This window comes from Prionailurus bengalensis, chromosome A3, assembly GCF_016509475.1.
Source record: "Prionailurus bengalensis isolate Pbe53 chromosome A3, Fcat_Pben_1.1_paternal_pri, whole genome shotgun sequence".
In the NCBI taxonomy this organism is placed as follows: domain Eukaryota; kingdom Metazoa; phylum Chordata; class Mammalia; order Carnivora; family Felidae; genus Prionailurus; species Prionailurus bengalensis.
The window spans coordinates 115,957,419-115,976,749 of NC_057354.1; the positions used below are offsets into that span (position 1 = coordinate 115,957,419).

Here is a 19,331-nt window from a genome sequence, read left to right on the forward strand (position 1 = left end):
CCTTCATTGTGCAGAAGCTTTTATTTTGATGAGGTCCCAGTAGTTCATTTTTGCTTTTGTTTCCCTTGCCTCTGGAGACGTGTTGAGTAAGAAGCTGCTGCAGCCAAGATCAAAGAGGTTTTTGCCTGCTTTCTCCTCAAGGATTTTGATGGTTTCCTGTCTTCCATTTAGGTCTTTCATCCAGTTTATTTTTGACTATGGTGTAAGAAAGTGGTCCAGGTTCATTTTTCTGCATGTTCCTGTCCAGTTTCCCCAGCATCACTTGCTGAAGAGACTGTCTTTATTCCATTGGATATTGTTTCCTGCTTTGTCAAAGATTACTTGGCCATACGTCTGTGAGTCCATTTCTGGGTTCTCTGTTCTGTTCCATTGACCTGAGTGTCTGTTTTTGGGCCAGTACCATACTGTCTTGATGATTATAGCTTTGTAATACAGCTTGAAGTCCGGGATTGTGATGCCTCCTGCTTTGGTTTTCTTTTTCAAGATTGTTTTGGCTATTCGGGGTCTTTTCTGGTTCCATACCCATTTTCAGATTGTTTGTTCTAGCTCTGTGAGTAATGCAGGTGTTATTTTTTTTTCAAAGTTTAAATTATTTTTTTAACGTTTATTTATTTTTGAGACAGAGAGAGACAGAGCACGAATGGGGGAGGGTCAGAGAGAGAGGGAGACAGACTCTGAAGCAGACTCCAGGCTCTGAGCCGTCAGCACAGAGCCTGACGCGGGGCTCGAACTCACCGACTGCGAGATCATGACCTGAGCCGGAGTCGGACGCTTAACCGACTGAGCCACCCAGGCGCCCCTGCAAGTGTTAGTTTGATAGGTACTGCATTGAATATGTAGACTGCTTTGGGTAGTATTGACATTGTAACACTATTTGTTCTTTCTATCCAGGAGCATGGAATATTTTTCCATTTTTTGTGTGTGTCTTCAATTTCTTTCATAAGCTTTCTATAGTTTTCAGTCTATAGATTTTTCACCTCTTTGGTTAGATTTATTCCTAGGTATTTTATGGGTTTTGGTGCAATTGTAAATGGGATCGATTCCTTGATTTCTCTTTCTGTTGCTTCATTGGTGAATAGGAATGCAACTGATTTCTGTGCATTGTTGATTCCTGAAACTTTGCTGAATTCATGAAACAGTTCTAGCAGTTTTTTGGTGCATTTTTGGGTTTTCCATATAGAGTATCATGTCATCTGCAAAGAGTGAAAGTTTGACCTCCTCCTGGCCGATTTGGATGTCTTTTATTTCTTTGTGTTGTCTGATTGCAGAGGCTAAGACTTCCAACACTATGTTGAATAACAGTGGTGAGAGTGGACATCCCTGTCTTGTTCCTGACCTTAGGGAGAAAGCTCCCAGTTTTTCCCCATTGAGGATGATATTAGTGTTGGGTCTTTCATATATGGCTTTTATGATCTCGAGGTATGATCCTTCTATCCCTCTTTCTTGATGATTTTTATCAAGAAAGGATGCTGTATTTTGTCAAAAGCTTTCTCTGCATTTATTGAGAGGATCGTATGGTTGTCCTTTCTTTTATTGTGTGATGAAACACATTAATTGTTTTGTAGATACTGAACCAGTCCTGCATCCCAGATATAAGTCCCACTTGGTTGTGGTGAATAATTCTTTTAATGTATAGTTGCATCTGGTTGGCCAATATCTTATTGAGGATTTTTACATCCATGTTCATCAGGGAAATTGGTCTATAGTTCTTTTCAGTGGGGTCTTTGTCTGGTTTTGGAATCAAGGTAATGTTGGCTTCATAGAAACAGTTTGGAAGTTTTCCTTCCATTTCTACTTTTTGGAGCAGCTTCAAGAGGATAGGTGTTAACTCTTCCTTAAGTATTTGGTAGAATTCCCCTGGAAAGCCATCTGGCCCTGGACTCTTGTTTTGGGGGAGATTTTTGATTACTAATTCGATTTCCTTACTGGTGATAGGTCTGTTTAAATTTTCTATTTCCTCCTGTTTCAGTTTTGGTAGTGTATAGGTTTCTAGGAATTTGTCCATTTCTTCCATATTGCCCATTTTATTGGCATATAATTGCTCATAATATTCTCTTATTATTGTTTTTATTTCTGTGTTGGTTGTGATCTCTCCTCTTTCATTCTTGATTTTATTTATTTCGGCCCTTTCCTTCTTCTTTTTGATCAAACTGACTAGTGGTTTATCAATTTTGTTAATTCTTTCAAAGAACCAGCTTCTGGTTTCATTGCTCTATTTTTAACTTTTTAAGGAAACTCCATACTGTCTTCCACAGTGACTACACCAGTTTGCATTCCCACCCACAATGCTTCAGGGTTCCTTTTTCTCCACATCCTTGCCAACACTTGTTATTTCCTGAGTTTGTTTTTTTTTAATTTTTTTTTTCAACGTTTATTTATTTTGGGGACAGAGAGAGACAGAGCATGAACAGGGGAGGGGCAGAGAGAGAGGGAGACACAGAATCGGAAACAGGCTCCAGGCTCTGAGCCATCAGCCCAGAGCCTGAAGCGGGGCTCGAACTCACGGACCGCGAGATCGTGACCTGGCTGAAGTCGGACGCTTAACCGACTGCGCCACCCAGGCGCCCCATTCCTGAGTTTTTTATTTTAGGTATTCTGTCAGGTGTGAGGCCATATCTCATTTTGGTTTTGGCTTGCATTTCCTAACAATCAGTGATGTTGAGCATCTTCATGTGTCTGTTGGCAATCTGTACGTGTTTGGAGAAATGTCTGTTCATGTCTTCTGCCAATTTTTAATTTGATTATTTAATTGATGTCAAGCTGTATAAGATCTTTATATTTTTTTGGTATTAACCTTTTATCAGATATGTCATTTGCAAATATCTTCCCCCATTCCATAGGTTATCTTTTAGTTTTCTTGGTTGTTTCCTTTGCTGTACAGAAGCTTTTTTTGGTGTAGTCTCAATAGTTTATTTTTGCTTTTATTGCCCTTGTCACAGAAGAGAGATAAATCCAGAAAGATGTTGTTATGGATGATGTCAGAGAAATTACTGCCTGTGATCTACTGTAGGATTTTTATGATTTCAGGTCTCACATTTAGATCCTTAATCCATTTTTAAAGTTTATTTATTTATTTTGAAAGAAAGAGTGTGTGTATCAGTGAGAGGGGGAGGGGCAGAGAGAGAGGAACACAGAGAATCCTAAGAAGGCTCCACGCTCAGTGCAGACTCCAACACTGGGCTCAATCCCACAAACCGCAAAATCATGACCTGAGCCTAAATCAAGAGCCAGACGCTCAACCACCTGAGCCACCCAGGTGCCCCGGGTCTTTAATCCATTTAATTTGTGTATGGTATAAGAAATTGTCTAGTTTCATCCTTTGCATGTTGCTGTCCAGTTTTCTCTTGTCCAGTTGGCCACCATTTGTTGAAGAGACTGCCTTTTCCCCTTCTTGCCTCCTTTGTTAAAGATTAATGGACCCTATAATCATGGGTTTATTTCTGGGCTTTCTGTCTGTTCTATTGGTCTATGAGTGTATTTTTGTGCAAATACCATACTATTCTGATTATTACAACTTTGTAATATATCTTGGAAGTCTGGAATTGTTATACCTCCAGCTTTGCTTTTCTAAAGTGCTTTGGCTATCTGGGGTCTTTTTTGGTTCCATATAAATTTTAGGATTATTTATTCTAGTTCTGTGAAAAATGTTGCTGGTATTTCGACAGGGACTGCATTAAATCTATAGATTGCTTTATGCAGTATAGACATTTTAATAATATTTGTTCTCCCAATCTATGAGCATGGAATGTCCATTTCTTTGTGTCATCTTCAACATCTTTCATCAATGTTTTAGGGTTTTCAGAGTACAGGTCTTTCACCTTTTTTGTTAGGTTTATTCCTAGTTATCTTATTTTTGGTGCAATTCTAAATGGGCTTATTTTCTCAATTTCTCTTTCTGCAGTTTCACTATTAGTGTATAGAAATGCAACAGATTTCTGCATATTGATTTTGTATCCTGTGACTTTACTGAATTCATTTATCAGTTCTAATAGTTTTTTGGTAGAGTCTTTAGGGTTTTCTATATATAGTATCATGTCAGCTGCAAATAGCCAAAGTTTTACTTCTTCCTTACCAAAATTCTCAACAAAATACTAGCAAACAGAATCCAATAATACATTTAAAAAAATCATTCACCATGATCTAGTGGTTTTTTTAGTGGTTTAATACTCACAAATCAATGTGATACATCACATCAATAAGATAAAGGATAAAAACCATTTGATCATTTCAATAGACACAGAAAAACCATTTAACAAAGTACAACATCCCTTCATGATAAAAGCCCTCAATAAACTAGGTTTAGAGCAAACATACCACAACATAATAAAGGCCATATATGAAAAACCCAGAGAAAACATCATACTCAATGGGGAAAAACTGGTAGCTTTCCTTGTAAGGTAAAGAACAGGACAAAGGATGTCCACTCTCACCACTCTTAGTCAACATAGTACTAGAAGTCCTGGCCACAGCAGTTAGACAAAAAAAGAGAAATGAATGGCACCCAAATTAGTAAAGAAGAGGTATTAAACTCTTCTTTAAATATTTAGTAGAATTTACCTGTGTAGCTGTCTGGTCCTGAAATTTTGTCTGTTGGGCATTTTTTGATCACTAATCCAATTTTATTGCTAATAATCTGCTCAAATTTCCTATTTTTTTCTGCTTCAGTTTTGCTACGTTTTCCGTTTCTAGGAATTTATCCATCTGTTCTAGGTTGTCCAATTAGTCGGCACATAATTTTTCACATAGTTTCTTACAATCTTTTGTATTTTTATGATATTGGCTGTTATTTCTCCTTTGTCATATCTAATTTTTGAATCCTTTTTTTTTTTTGTAAGTCTGGTTGAAGGTTTATCAATATTGTTGATCTTTTCAAAGAACAAGTTCCTGGCATCATTGATTTGTTCTATTATCTTTTTTGGTTTCTATATCACTTATTTGTGCTCTAACCTGTATTATTTCCTTCCTGCTACTGGTTTTGGGTTTGGGTGATTGTTCTTTTTCTAGCTCTTTTAGGTGTAAGAGATTAAGCTATTTCAGATTTTTCTTGCTTCTTGAGATAGACCTGTATTGCTAAAATTTCCCTCTGAGAACCACTCTGGCTGCATCCCAGAGATTTTGGAATATTGTGTTTTCATTTCCATTTGTCTCCATGTATTTTTTTATTTCCTCTTTGAGTTCTTGGTTGACCCATTCATTGTTTAGTATCATGTTATTTACCCTACATGTATTTATGTTCTTTCCAGATTTATTTTCTTATGGTTGATTTCTGGTTTCATAGTGTTGTGGCCAGAAAAGATGTATGGTATGACTTCAGTCTTTTTGAATTTCTTGAGACTTGTTCTGTGGCCTAATATGTGATCTGTTCTGGAGAGTGTTCCATGTGCACTCGAAAAGGTATCTTCTTCTGCTGTTTTAGGAATGGAATGTTCTGAATATATCTGTTAAAGCATCTGGTCCAAGGTGTCCTTCAAAACCACTGTTTCCTTTTTGATTTTCTGTCTGGATGATCTGTCCACTGATGTCAATGGGGTTTTAAAGTCCCCTACTAATTTTGTATTATTATCGATTAGTTCCTTTTTGTTATTAACTGTTTTATGTATTTGGGTGCTCCCATATTGGACACAAAAATATTTACAGCTGTTATATCTTCTTGTTGGATTGTCTCCATTATGATTATATAGTGTCTTTATCTCTGTTACAGTCTTTGTTTTAAAGTCTATTTTATCCAAGATCACTATTACTACCCCTGCTTTCTTTTCATATGCATTTGCATGACAAACATTTCTCCATCCTCTCACTTTGCATCTGTATGTGTCTTTAGGTCTGAAATAAGTTTCTTATAGGCAACATACAGATGGGTCTTTTTTTTTTAACCAATCTGTCACCCTATGTCTTTTCTTTTCCCTTTCCTTTTTCCTTCCCTTCCCTTCCCTTCTTTCTCTTTCGAGAGAAGGAAAGAAGGCACAAGTGGGGCAGGGGCAAGGAGAGAGGGAGAGAGAATTCCAAGCAGGCTCCACATTGTCAGCACAGAGCCTGACACGGAGCTAGAACCCACAAACCGTGAGGTCACAACCTGAGCCAAAATTGAGATGGACACTTAACTGACTGAACCACCTAGAGCCCCTGCCCTGTGTCTTCTGACTGGAGCACAGGGCCATTTCCATTCAAAGTAATTATTAATAGGTATGTATTATCATTTTGTTACTTGTTTATGGTTTTTAAAAAAAAAATTTAACGTTTATTTATTTTTGAGAGAGGGAGTGTGAGCGAGGGAGAGCCAAAGAAAGAGAGAGGGAAACACAGAATCTGAAGCAGGCTCCAGGCTCTGCACTGTCAGCACAGAGCCTGACCTGGGGCTCGAACTCATGAACTGTGAGATAATGATCTAAGCCAAAGTTGGACACTGAACAAACTCGGCCACCCAGTCGCCCGTATACAGGTTTTTTTAATAGTTCTTCTCTGGTCCTTTCTTCTGTTGCTCTCTTCTCTCATAAGTTGGCTTTCTTTGATGATGTACTTGGGATTCCTTTCTCTTTACTTTTTTGCATGTTTATTACTGCTTTTGGATTTGTGATCACCACTAGGTTTGTAGATAACATCTGCTGCATATAGCAGTCTAAATTAACAGTTACTTACGTTTGAACCTATTCTTTACTCTTTACTACGTTTTGGATTTGTGATCACCACTAGGTTTATAGATAACGTCTGCTGCATATAGCAGTCTAAATTAACAGTTACTTACGTTTGAACCTACTCTTTACTCCCCTACTCCCACCAAGTTTAGGTATCTGGTGTCATACTTTCATTTCGTGAGTCACTTGACTGATTTTTATTTTATTTTTTTAAATGTTTATTTTTGAGAGAGAGACAGAGTGCAAGTGGGAGGGCCAGCCCAGAGAGGGAAAGAGAGAGACAGAATCCGAAGCAGGCTCCAGGCTCTGAGCTGTCAGCACAGAGCTGACACAAGGCTTGAACTCACGAACCGCAAGATCACAACCTGAACCAAACTCAGATGCTTAACGGCCTGAGCCATCCAGTCACCCCTGATTTTTTATAGTTATACTTATTTTTACTGCTTTTGTGCTTTCTAGTTATTCTTGATTATGGTCTCTCTTTTCCACTCAAATATTCCCCTTTAACATTTCTTTTTTTTCTTTTTTTTTTCTTTTTTTTTTTTTTACCATTTATTCATTATTGAGAGACAGAGAGACAGAGCATGAGCATGGGAGGGGCAGAGAGACGAGGAGACACAGAATCTGAAGCAGGCTCCAGGCTCTGAGCTGTCAGCACAGAGCCCAAGACAGGGCTTGAACTCACAAGCCATGCTTCATCGACTGAGCCACCCAGGCGCCCCATCCCCTTTAACATTTCTTACAGGGCTGGTTTAGTGGTGATGAATTCCTTTAACTTTTGTTAACTTTTTAACTTTCTCTCTCTTTGTATTCTGAATGATAGCCTGCACGGAGAGAGTATTCTCAGCTGCAATTTTTTTCCCCTGTCGGCACTTTGAATATATTATGCCACTCCCTTCTAGCCTGCAAAGTTTCTGCTGAAAAATCCACTACAGTCTTGAGGTTTCCCTTATATGTAATGGTATCCTTTTTCTTTGCTCTTTTAAAATTCTATTTTTGGCCATTTTAATTACCATATGTCTTGGTGTGGACCTCCTTGGGTTGATTCTGTTGGGGGAATCTCTGTGCCTCCTGGATCTGAATTTGTTTCTTTCCCCAGATTCAGTAAGTTTTCAGCTATTATTTTCTCCAAATAAACACTGCTGTCTTTTTTCTCTTCTCCTTCTGGGATCCTTATAATGCAACTGTTACTACACTTGATGGAGTCACTGAGTTGCTAAGTCTATTCTCATTTTACATATTTTTTTTTTTTTTCTCTCACATGTTCAGCTTGATTACTTTCCATTACTTTGTCCTCCGGGTCACTGATTCATTCTTCTGTTTCCTTTAGGCTGACACTTATTCCATCTAGTGTATTTTTAATTTCATTTATTGTGTTCTTCATCTCTGATTGGTTCTTTTTCTATCTCTTTGCTAAGGGTCTCACTGATGTCCTCCACTATTGTTTAGTGAGTATCTTTCTATTATTTTGAATTCTCTATCAGGCATATTACTTATCTCCATTTCATTTAGGTCTCTTGCTGTGATTTTGTCTTATCCTTTCATATATGTCTTCATTTTGTATGCCTCTCTGTGTCTGTTTCTATGTGTTAGGAAAAGTCAGCTATGTATTCTGCTCTTGAAAGTAGTGGCCTTGGGGCGCCTGGGTGGCTCAGTTGTTTAAGCATCTGACTTCGACTTGTCATGATTTCATGGTTTGTGAGTTCAAGCCCCATGTCGGGCTCTGTGCTGACAGTTCAGAGCCTGGAGCCTGCTTCAGATTCTGTGTCTCCCTCTCTCTCTGCCCCTCCCCTGCTCACACTCTGTCTTTCTCTCTTAAAAATAAACATTAAAAAAACTTTTTAAAAAGAAAGTAGTGGCCTTATGAAGAAGAGGCCCTGTAGTGTCCTACAGTGCAGTGTCCCCTGTTTACTGGAACCTGGCACCTCAGGGGTGGTTCCTATGTGTGTTGTGTGCACCCTGCTGTTTTGACTGAGCTGCTTTTTCCTTCAGTTCAGTCGTCTGCAGTGGCTCGCTGCCTGCTTTGGGCAGTGTTTGGTCCCTGTGGTGTTGGTGGGCCAGTCTGAGGCCACCTTGGGCTTGAGTTGAGTCAGACTACATGTTTGTCAGAGATGCAGTGGCACCAAACTGCAGGATGCTATCCCCATGTTGCCCCCCAAAAAGCTTCTGTTGGTGGGCAGGGACTGCAATCAGACCAGCTGTTGGCCCCCCAGCTATTTGCTGGGGGCTGTAATCTGAATAGTGTCAGGCAGGGCAGGAGTCACTTTGGAGTGGTGGTGGCTCTTCTTGGGGCTGTTTGTATACTGCCAGGCTTGTACCTTTTTTTTTTCCATGTTTATTTATTTTGAGAGAGACAGAGCATCGGGAGGGTCTGACAGAGAGGGAGAGAGAAATCCCAAGCAGGCTCCACACTGTTAGTGCAGAGCCCGATGCGGGGGCTTGAACCCACAAACCGTGAGATCATGACCTGAGCTAAAATCAAGTCAGATGCTTAACTGACTGAGCCACCCAGGTGCCCCTGAAAAAATTTTTTGTTAATGTTTATTTTTCAGAAAGAGAGCACTAGTGTGGGAGGGACACAGAGAGAGAGGGAGACACAGAATCCAAAGCAGGCTCCAAGCTGTCAGCACAGAGCCCAACACAGGGCTCAAACTCACAAACTGTGAGATCATGACACGAGCCAAAGTTGGACACTTAACTGACTGAGCCACCCAGGTACCCCTGGACATGTGGCCCTGGTTTGAATGGGCACCAGCCAAGAGAGTACTGGACAGGGTGGATCTGCAATATGCTGGGGGTGTGGCATGCAGTTTTAACAAGGTTTGTGAGCTGATCCTCCATGAGAGGGGACCCAGGCCCCACAAATCATGGGGTCAGGAGATAAGGTGTTGCCAAAGTTCGTGCTGGTTTTCTAGGAGAGGGCACCAGCAGCACTGGGAATGAGGCAAGCCTGGCTGGATGGGACGGATCCACAAGGTACAGTATAAGCAAGTTAGGTAGCGAATTTCTACACTACAGGTGGTCGTGTGTTTATGCTGGGGGCGCGGGGGGGCGGGACAGGCATGAAAGGGAAGTGGCACCTGCCCATTCATTTGTACCTGGAGAAGTCTCCCAGTGAGCTCTGTCCCTCAGATATCCGATCTGAGATTAGTAAATAATTCTCCCTCCTGTATACCCAACGCATTTTTTAAGCTGCTGCTGCTTTGCTGTTCTCTCTTTGTGTTTGTTATGCTCTCTCTTTAAGGGCACAGACTCCATCTTCTTTTGCCTTCTGCCCTCCCAGCTCTCAGAGAGCTAACCCACTGATTTTTAAAATTGCAGACTTTAAGCCCTACTGGTTAAAAGAACTCACAACAAATTTAAGCCCCTCTGGTTTTTGAAGCCAAATATTATGGGGATTCATCTTCCCTATGCTGGCTTCCTAGTGTGATAGTTTAGTTCTATTCCCCTCTCCATGCCCACAGGTCCCTCCTTTTCTTGGACAGTACTGTGGTTTCACTCCCCACTGCATCTCTGCCCTTCCTACCCTCTTCAATGTGGCCTCTTCTCTACATTTAAGTTATGGAGTTTGTTCTTCAGTCTTTGGTTGTTTTCTGGGTTATTTACCCTGTTGGGAGTGTTATCTAGTTGTATCAGTGGGACAACATGAAATTAGGGTCCTCCTGTTCCCACATCTTCCAGCAATCTCCTATCTCTCATCTTCTTCATCCATTGATATGGATGGATGGTTAGGTTGTTTCCGTATCTTGACTATTGTTAATGAACATGGGGGTGTATATATCTTTTCAAGTTAGTGTTTTCTTTTCCTTCAGATAAATATCCAAAAGTGGAGTTGCTGGCTCACACGGTAGTTCCGTTTTTAATTTTTTAAGAATTCTCCATATGGCTTTCCATAGTGGCTAAACCAATTTAAATTCCCACCAACCATGCACAGGGCTTCCCTTTCTTCCACATCCTCACCAACACTATTTCTCATCTTTTTGGCAGTAGCAATTCTAACAGGTGTGTAGTGATATGTCATTATGGTTTGGATTTACATTTCCCTGATGATTAGTGATGTTGAGCACCTTTTCATGTACCAGTCAGTCATCTGTATATCTTCAAAAAAACGTCTACTCTGATCCTCTCCCCATTTTTAAAATCAGGCTTACTGGGGGATTTCTGGTGTGATTTTTGTTTGCATTGTTTTTGCTATGCTGTTGAGTTTGAGGAGTTCTTTATATATTTTGTATACTAACCCACTGTCAGATATATGATTTGCAAATATTTTCTGTAGACTGCCTTCTCATTTTTTTTGATGGTTTCCTTTATACCGGAGATTTTTAGTTTGATGTAGTCCTTTATTTGCTTTTGTTGCCTTTGCTTTTATTGTCAAATCCATAAAGTCACCACCAAGACCAATATTAAGGAGCTTACCATCTATGTTTTCTTCTGGGAGTCTTATGGTTTCAGGTCTCAAATTCAACTTCAATCCATTTTGAGTTAATCAGTTAATTTGAGTTAATTTGTGTATGTGGTAAGATAATGGTCCAGTTTCATTCTTTTGCATGTGGCTGTCCAGTTTTCCCAATTTATATATTCTTGGCTCCTTTGTCATAAATTAACTGACCATATTTGCACAGATTTAGTTCTGATGCTCTCCATTCTCTTCCAGTTATCTGTGTGTTTTATGCCAATACTGCTCTGATTACTATGGACTTGTAATACACTTTGACATCTGGAAGTGTGATGCTTTCATATTTGTTCTTTCTCATGATTGCTTTGGCTGTTTGGGGGCTTTTTTTTTTTTTGCTCCATACAAATTTTAGGATTGTTTATTTCTGTGAAAAATACCACCGAAATTTTGATAGAGATTGCGCTGAATCTGTACACTGCTTTGAGTAGTATGGACATTTTAACAACATTAATTATTCTTATCCATGAGCACCAAGTATCCTTCCATTCATTTGCGTCTTTTTCAGTTTCTTTCACCAATATCTTATAGTTTTTAGTGTACACGTTATTTTACCTCCTTGGTTTAATTTATTCTGAGGTGTTTTAGTCTCTTTAACACAGTTACAAATACGATTATTTTCTTAATATCTGATAGTTTATTATATATAAATGCAACAGATACTTGAACTTTAAGTTTATTTCTTTTCAGAGACAGAAAATGAGGGAAGGAGAGAGACAGAATCCCAAGCAGGTTTCTCACTGTCAGGGCAAAGCCCCAAGGCAGGGCTCAAACTTACAAACTGTGAGATCATGACCTGAGCTGAAACCAAGAGTTGGACACTTTTAACCGACTGAGCTATCCAGGGGCCCCAAACATTTTCTCTCTTTTGTGTATCTACTCCAAAGTTTTGCTTTGTAGTTAACCTGAGACTTACATAAGACTACTTGTATCTTTAACAGTCAATTTTAAGTTAACAACAACTTAAATTGGGACACATTCTAAAGCTCTACAATTTGTACTCCTCCCCCATTTACTGTAGCATGATCCACACATGTTCATCATGCTCATTTATTGTTTAGTTTTTTAAAATAAGCTCTTAGATAAATGTGGACCAGCTAAGGCTATTAAAACAGTTATACATGACATTAAAAGAGAAAATTTAATAGTTCCTAGATTCTGCCTAAACATGTTTGGCTCTAAAGTTAATTTCACAATAGGAGATAAATATTCTATATTTAGATTCAAGTCAAAGTAATACCTATCTGGAGAGTGCAAGCTTCAAATCTATTTTGTACTATATAAAATGGGGAATACAACTTCTGAACGCTATAAGGTAATGCAATCACACGGACCTAAACTCATTGTTTCTTCATACGCAGATGTAAAATTTTTATTTTACCAGAGACTTCTAGCCTAATTTGCTTTCTTGGAAACCAGACAACTCAGTCATCATGTAATCAATATGCAGTTATTCGAGTGAAGATAGTGAGGGCTTGTAGAAGACAGCTGTGCAATGAGGAGGGAGGGAGGCAGGCCTGTTTTCTTGGCTGCACCAGTCTAGAGTGGAATTTCTGTTTGACTAAATTGGGAGGTGAAAGGAACGTGTGTTGTTTCAAATACCACAGATTCTCACTGTTCTCAACAAATCTTGGTGCACTTTCTCAAGTAAGTGGCCATTTGCTGTATGTCCGGGACCACTTCTAGAGACTTTAAATGACTGTTGTTTTAGAATTTTCACCATTTCTCTGGGGAATCGGTCTATGGAGGCTCATGCTTCATCCTGGAAGTGCCTCTCATGTTATCTTTTATGCCCAAAATGTTTTCTTGGGTTGTACTTTTGATTGTCTTCTTTAGGGACTCTAATTATATATACATGTCAGACCTCCTTTGGCTATCTTCCATTTCAACCACTTTCTGACAATTTTTTCCCTCATTTCCATTTTCTTTGTTTTCCTGTACATTCCTGATAGGATTTTTTGCCTTTATGTTCTATTTTTCTTTTCTCAAATTCATTTCTTGTTTACATGTTTTGCTTTCTTGACCATTACTGTTCTTTGTGTTGCTTATACGGGTTTTTTTTTTTCATATCCCCAAATGATTATTTGATGACATTCTCCTTCTTAATTTCCTTGTTTTCCTCACTGCCACACTTCTATGAGGAGCTAACTCTTCTGTATCTGATTCTCCCTCAGAAGCAATGCTTCTCTGAGGCTGCCTCTTCATGCCCTGCTGTCTTAATAGTCATGTCCCTGTATCTTGTGCCACGAACCACTGTGTCTGACCTGTGTTCGGTATTTTGGCATTTGGTATTAGGCGTTCTCTTAGTTGTCTGTGTCCCTCTACTCTTAAGCCTTACCTCCCCACGGGCTTGCAACAATAGGAAGTCAGAAGGAACACTTAGAATTTATGTCTCTATTAAGGCAATGAGAAGGTCATGGTATTCTTTGCCTCCTAGTCATACTGAAGAGATGAGTGAGCCATGTTTTTATTTCCTCTGATTGTTAATCTGAACACTTCTTAAGTCTGAGAAAAATCAGGCTGCTGCCACTATCCTCCAGAAAGCTTTGTGAGGCTTTTAAATTAGACACAAGACTGTTTAAATTGTTCTTTGCTGTCGACAAAGTTTGTCAGTTGCATTTTTCTGTATGTAATTTCCTATGTTTTTAATATTCTGTTACTATATTTTATGCGGAATCAGGAACAATAAACAAGACATTGTCATTGTTGCTACTGGTGACACATGCCTTCTCTTTTCTTTTTTGATCAGTCCTTTTAGGGATGTGGCAGCTTTGAAAATACTGATAAGGTCTCTGACATTTCTCTCAAGAACCGAAGTCTGTGCTTTCCCCCTAGAATCTTGAGGACAGTGACTGCTTCCACCAGTAATATACTGTGGATATGTGAGACTATATGCATTCTGAGGCGAGGTCATAAAATGCCTTGTCGTTTCACGCTGGTTGTATGAGGATGTGAACTCTAAAGGAAGTTAGTTGCTATGTAAGAAATCAGTTTATCCTGAGAGTACAAATCTCCTGATTAGTCCATCCTGAGGACAACACCTGCCTTTTGCCCTCACAAAACTATTTCAGTACACTGACAGGGGCAGAGTTCAGAAGGCAAAGAATTCAAATAATAAATGTTACACAGGAAGCCACAGAAGTAGAGATGTAATAGATAAAGCAGTCAGGGGGCTTTCATATACCCATATGTGAGTAACTGGTTTGAATACATATTCAGTCTGCTCCCCACCTCCTTTCACATTGTGTACGGGGCGGGAGGGGTTAAGTTTTATCCCTACTATACAACATGTTGCATTTCTAGGAATTTTTAAACATCGTATACAAGGAGCAGAATGAAAACTTTAAAAAAAAAAAAAAAAGCTATGGATTAGAGAAGTTCAGAAAATACCAGCAACTAGTACACTGCTAAGAACCAGTGGGTTGTCAATTACATTTATTGCATGAATGTGGATGAATCAGATTATTTCGAGTAGGTTTCTGGCCTAAATCACCATAAGCCTGATATGAAATAAAAAGTTACTGAACTATTAATTCATGTCCTTCAAAGTGCTGATCTCTCTGGAACCATATCTACTTCCCTGAGAACAGTTTAGTCTCTCAATGTAAAATATTTCAAAAAAGATTAAAATAATCTTTTGTAATCCATGAAGAAAAAAACAAACTGGTGACTGTTTTTCGGCTAGTGAGAAAAAAAAATGGGAATGACTTTAATACTTATGTGGCGTTTAACAAATTATTCTGTAGTTTTATCACATATTAAATGAACAGCTTAAAATAATTTGTGAATAACCTACCAAATCCAGGAACACTTTTGAGACTGGCTTTGAGGCAAATTTTCTCCAATCTGAGGTAGCTATATCTCATCAGACAATTCCACAGGAACATCCAGTCCATTCTTGTCCGATGATTCATGATAATGACACTTCTTTCTCCAGGAACAAATGCATCACCTGTTATAATAACTTTTACACCAAACATGGTCTCCAACAATGCCTAAGGAATAAACAATATAGGTATGTGACACTTTAAAGTTATAATTTCCCATAGGTAAATTGTATCATGTTCTGTAAATAAATCTGATTTCTAGTAAGTCAAAGGCATAGTGTTTCTCAAGATTATGGCTTCTATAATAAATCTGGAAAAAGAAGTTAATCTGGAAGAATGAGAATATAAAGGCAGTATTTCTATTTTTAGTTTTATTTAAGTTTCTGACAGTTTCCTAATTAAATGTTAGCTTTCATTGAAATCTTCAAGATATATTAACTTGAAAAAAAGTGTAAAAGATACACAAGAAGATTCCACTGCATAATTTTTTTAAGGCTATAGATATACAGGATGATTACTTTCTAGAAAGGATAATCAAGAAATTTAGCACTGAGTACAGGGCTGAAGGAACAGAAAGTCAAAATCTTCATTTTATACCTTTCTCTATTATGATTTCTTTAAACAAACACACGTATCTATTTAACAATATATAAATAATAAACCAGATGTTTATAAAGTCCTGCAACCCAAGCACCTACAACAGTGTCTGGCACCTGGAAGATGCCCAAATATTTGCTGAATTTGTTTAATTAACTTTTCTGCTAACCAGCCGTATAATATACGTGAAATATTGAGAGGAAAGTATATTCCATGCTGGAATTCTTGTGGAGAAAAAAAACAGGAAATAAGAAACCTTGATTTCAATCCCTTATTTAAATTTTCCAATAATTTATATATAACAAATTAATATAGGACTTCACTATGAATGGAGAGAAAACTGGTCCAAGACAGAGCAAAGGTAAGAAAATCAAAACTTCTCTCCAGCAACAACATCATGAAAACCTCTAGAGAAGCAAAGCACGTACAGTGCAGTTGAAACAACGAAAGTAAATGAACTACAGGTGTCTATGACATGGATGGCACATGAACATAATACTGAGAGAAGTGAAACAAACAAAAAGTGTCCTGTAGAAATTTTTTAGAACAGTAAGATATTTTAGGTGTATATAGCCAGTGAAATTGTAAAGAACAGCAAGGAAAGGGCTATCTTACAGTCAAGTTACTGGCTACTTCTACCAAATAGATGATTGTGATTTGAAAGCTAGATGGCTTGCTGGAGGATGGCCAATATTCTAGTTCTTGACCTGGTTGATAGTTACACCTTAATATATAATTTTAAAGTGTGCGTTTATGTTTTATTAACTTTCAATATGTTTGTTACATTTCACAAAAACTTTTTTTTTTTAAGTAACATGACACAGGTGAACAACAGGACTTTAAAACAAAAATAGGACCAAGAAAAAAACAGTTCAAAGGGAATATCAGCTAAGGAAAAGTTAGAAATGTTTTATGCCCAAAGAATTATAGAGTCAGAGTGTTAACACCTTAACAGAGTAAAACAGGTATCTCACAGGACCCAGTGAGTTACTTTCCCACAGCAGAGATTCACTTTAGGGCATGGGTGTTTAACCTGACATCAAGTCCTAGAAGGACAGCCTTCAAGAAGTAAATAAACGTGCCAATACCATACTATCTTGATGATTACAGCTTTGTACTAGAGGCTAAAGTCCGGGACTCTGATGCCTCTAGCTTTGGTTTTCTTTTTCAAGATTACTTTGGCTATTCAGGGTCCTTTGTGGTTCCATACAAATTTTAGGATTGTTCTAGCTGTGAGAAGAATGCCAGTGCTATTTTGACTGGGATTGCATTGAATGTGTAGATTGCTTTGGGTAGTATTGACATTTTAACAATATTTGTTCTTCTAATCCATGAGCATGGAATGTTTTGCCATTTCTTTGTGTCTTCTTCAATTTCTTTCATAAATTTTCTATAGTGTTCAGCATACAGATCTTTTACCTCTTTGGTTAGGTTTATTCCTGAGTATTTTATGGTTCTTGAAACAAATGTAAATGGTATCAATTTCTTGATTTCTTTTTCTGTTGCTTCATTATTAGAGCATAGAAATGCAACAAATTTCTGTACATTGATTTTGTATCCTGTGACTTTGCTGAACTCATGTATCTTTTTGGTGGTCTTTTGGATTTTCCACGTAGAGTATCAGGTCATCTGCAAAAAAGTGGAAGTTTGACTTCTTTGCCTATATGGATGCCTTTTATTTCATTTTGTTGTCTGATTGCTGATGCTAGGACTTCCAACACTATGTTAAACAACAGTGGTAAGAGTGGACATCCCTGTCGTGTTCCTGATCTCAGGGGGAAAGCCCTTAGTTTTTGCCCATTGAGGATGATAGTAGCTGTGGGCTTTTCATTTATGGCTTTTATGATGTTAAGGTATGTTCCTTCTTTTTCTTTTTTAATTTTAATATTTATTTATTTTTGAGAGAAGGAGACACAGAATTAGAAGCAGGCTCTGAGCTGTTGGCACAGAGCCTGACATGGGGCTCAAACTCACAAGCAGTGAGATCATGATCTGAGCCCAACTAAGCCACCCACCCAGGCGCCCCAAGGTATGTTCCTTCTATCCCAACTTTCTTGAGGGTTTTTTTTTTTTTTTTAATTTTTTTTTCAACGTTTTTATTTATTTTTGAGAGAGAGAGAGAGAGACAGAGCATGAACGGGGGAGGGGCAGAGAGAGAGGGAGACACAGAATCGGAAACAGGCTCCAGGCTCTGAGCCATCAGCCCAGAGCCTGATGCGGGGCTCGACCTCACGGACCGTGAGATCGTGACCTGGCTGAAGTCGGACGCTTAACCGACTGCGCCACCCAGGCGCCCCTCTTGAGGGTTTTTAAAGAAAGGATGTTGTATTTAGTCAAATGCTTCTCTGCATCTATGGACAGGATCATACCGTTCTTCTCTTCTCTTCTATTAATGTGATGGATCGCACTGATTGATTTGCAAATATTAAACCAGCCCAGGAATGGATCCCACTTGATAATTCTTTTAACATGCTGTTGAATTCGATTTGCCAGTATCTTGTTAAGAATTTTTACATCTGTGTCCATCAGGGATATTGGCCTGTAGTTCTCCTTTTTAGTGGGGTCTCTATCTGGTTTGGGAATCAAGGTTAACGCAAATCTATAAACATCAAGACATTATGGTACTGGAACAAAAACAGACACATAGACCAATGGAATAGAACCGAGAACCCAGAACTGGACCCACAAATGTATGGCCAACTAATCTTCGATAAAGCAGGGAAGAGCATCCAATGGGAAAAAGTCTCTTTAGCAAAGGGTGCTGGGAGAACTGTAGAGCAACATGCAGAAGAATGAAACTGAACCACTTTCTTACACCATATTCAAAAATAAGCTTAAAATGGATGAAAGACTTAATTGTGAGACAGGAAACCAATCAAAACCCTATAGGAGAAAACAGGCAACAACCTCTTTGACTTCAGCTGCAGCAACTCCTTACTCAACATGTCTCCAAAGGCAAGGGAAATAAAAGTAAAAACGAACTATTGGGACCTCATCAAGATAAAAAGCTTCTGCAATGCAAAGGAAACCAACAAAACTAAAACGCAACCAACAGAATGGGAGAAGATATTTGCAAATGACCTATCAGATAAAGGGTTAGTATCCAAAATCTATAAAGAACTTACCAAACTTAACACCTGAAAAACAAATAATCCAATGAGGAAATGGGCAGAAGACATGAACACTTTTCCAAAGAAGACATCCAGACGGCCAACAGACACATGAAAAGATGCTCAACATCACTCATCATCAGGGAATTACAAATCAAAACCACATTGAGATACCACCTCACACTGGTCAGAGTGGCTAAAGTTAACTCAGGAAACAAGAGATGTTGATGAGGACGTGGAGAAATGGGAACCCTCTTGCACTGTTGGTGGGAATACAAGTGTGCAGCCACTCTGGAAAACAGGTGGAGGTTCCTCAAAAAATTAAAAATAGAACTACCCTACAACCCAGCAATAGCACTACTAGGAATTTACCCAAGGGATACAGGAGTGCTAATTCACAGGGCCACATGTACCCCAATGTCTATGGCAGTACTTTTAACAAAAGTGGAAAATCATGGAAACAAAAATAGCCAAATTATGGAAAGAGCCTAAATGTCCATCAACTGATAAATGGATAAAAAAGATGTGGTTTATATATACAATCGAATACTACTTGGCAATGAGAAAGAATGAAATCTGGCCATTTGCAACAATGTGGATGGAACTGGAGGGTATTATGCTAAGCAAAATAAGTCCATCAGATAAAGACAGATACCCTATGTTTTCACTCATATGCGGAAGTTGATAACAGAAGACCATGGGAAATGGAAGG

The 19,331-nt window shown here is 38.6% G+C and overlaps 1 protein-coding gene across 2 annotated transcripts in view; it reads right to left on the reverse strand.

The window, feature by feature from the left end:
* Nucleotides 1-19,331, reverse strand: part of LCLAT1 (lysocardiolipin acyltransferase 1) — a 186,533-nt gene that overhangs the window by 94,558 nt on the left and 72,644 nt on the right. For both annotated transcript variants that reach the window (XM_043604210.1, XM_043604209.1), the window contains exon 3: nt 14,882-15,080. In XM_043604210.1, the coding sequence (XP_043460145.1) occupies nt 14,882-15,080 (199 nt within the window). The remainder of the gene's footprint in view (nt 1-14,881; nt 15,081-19,331) is intronic.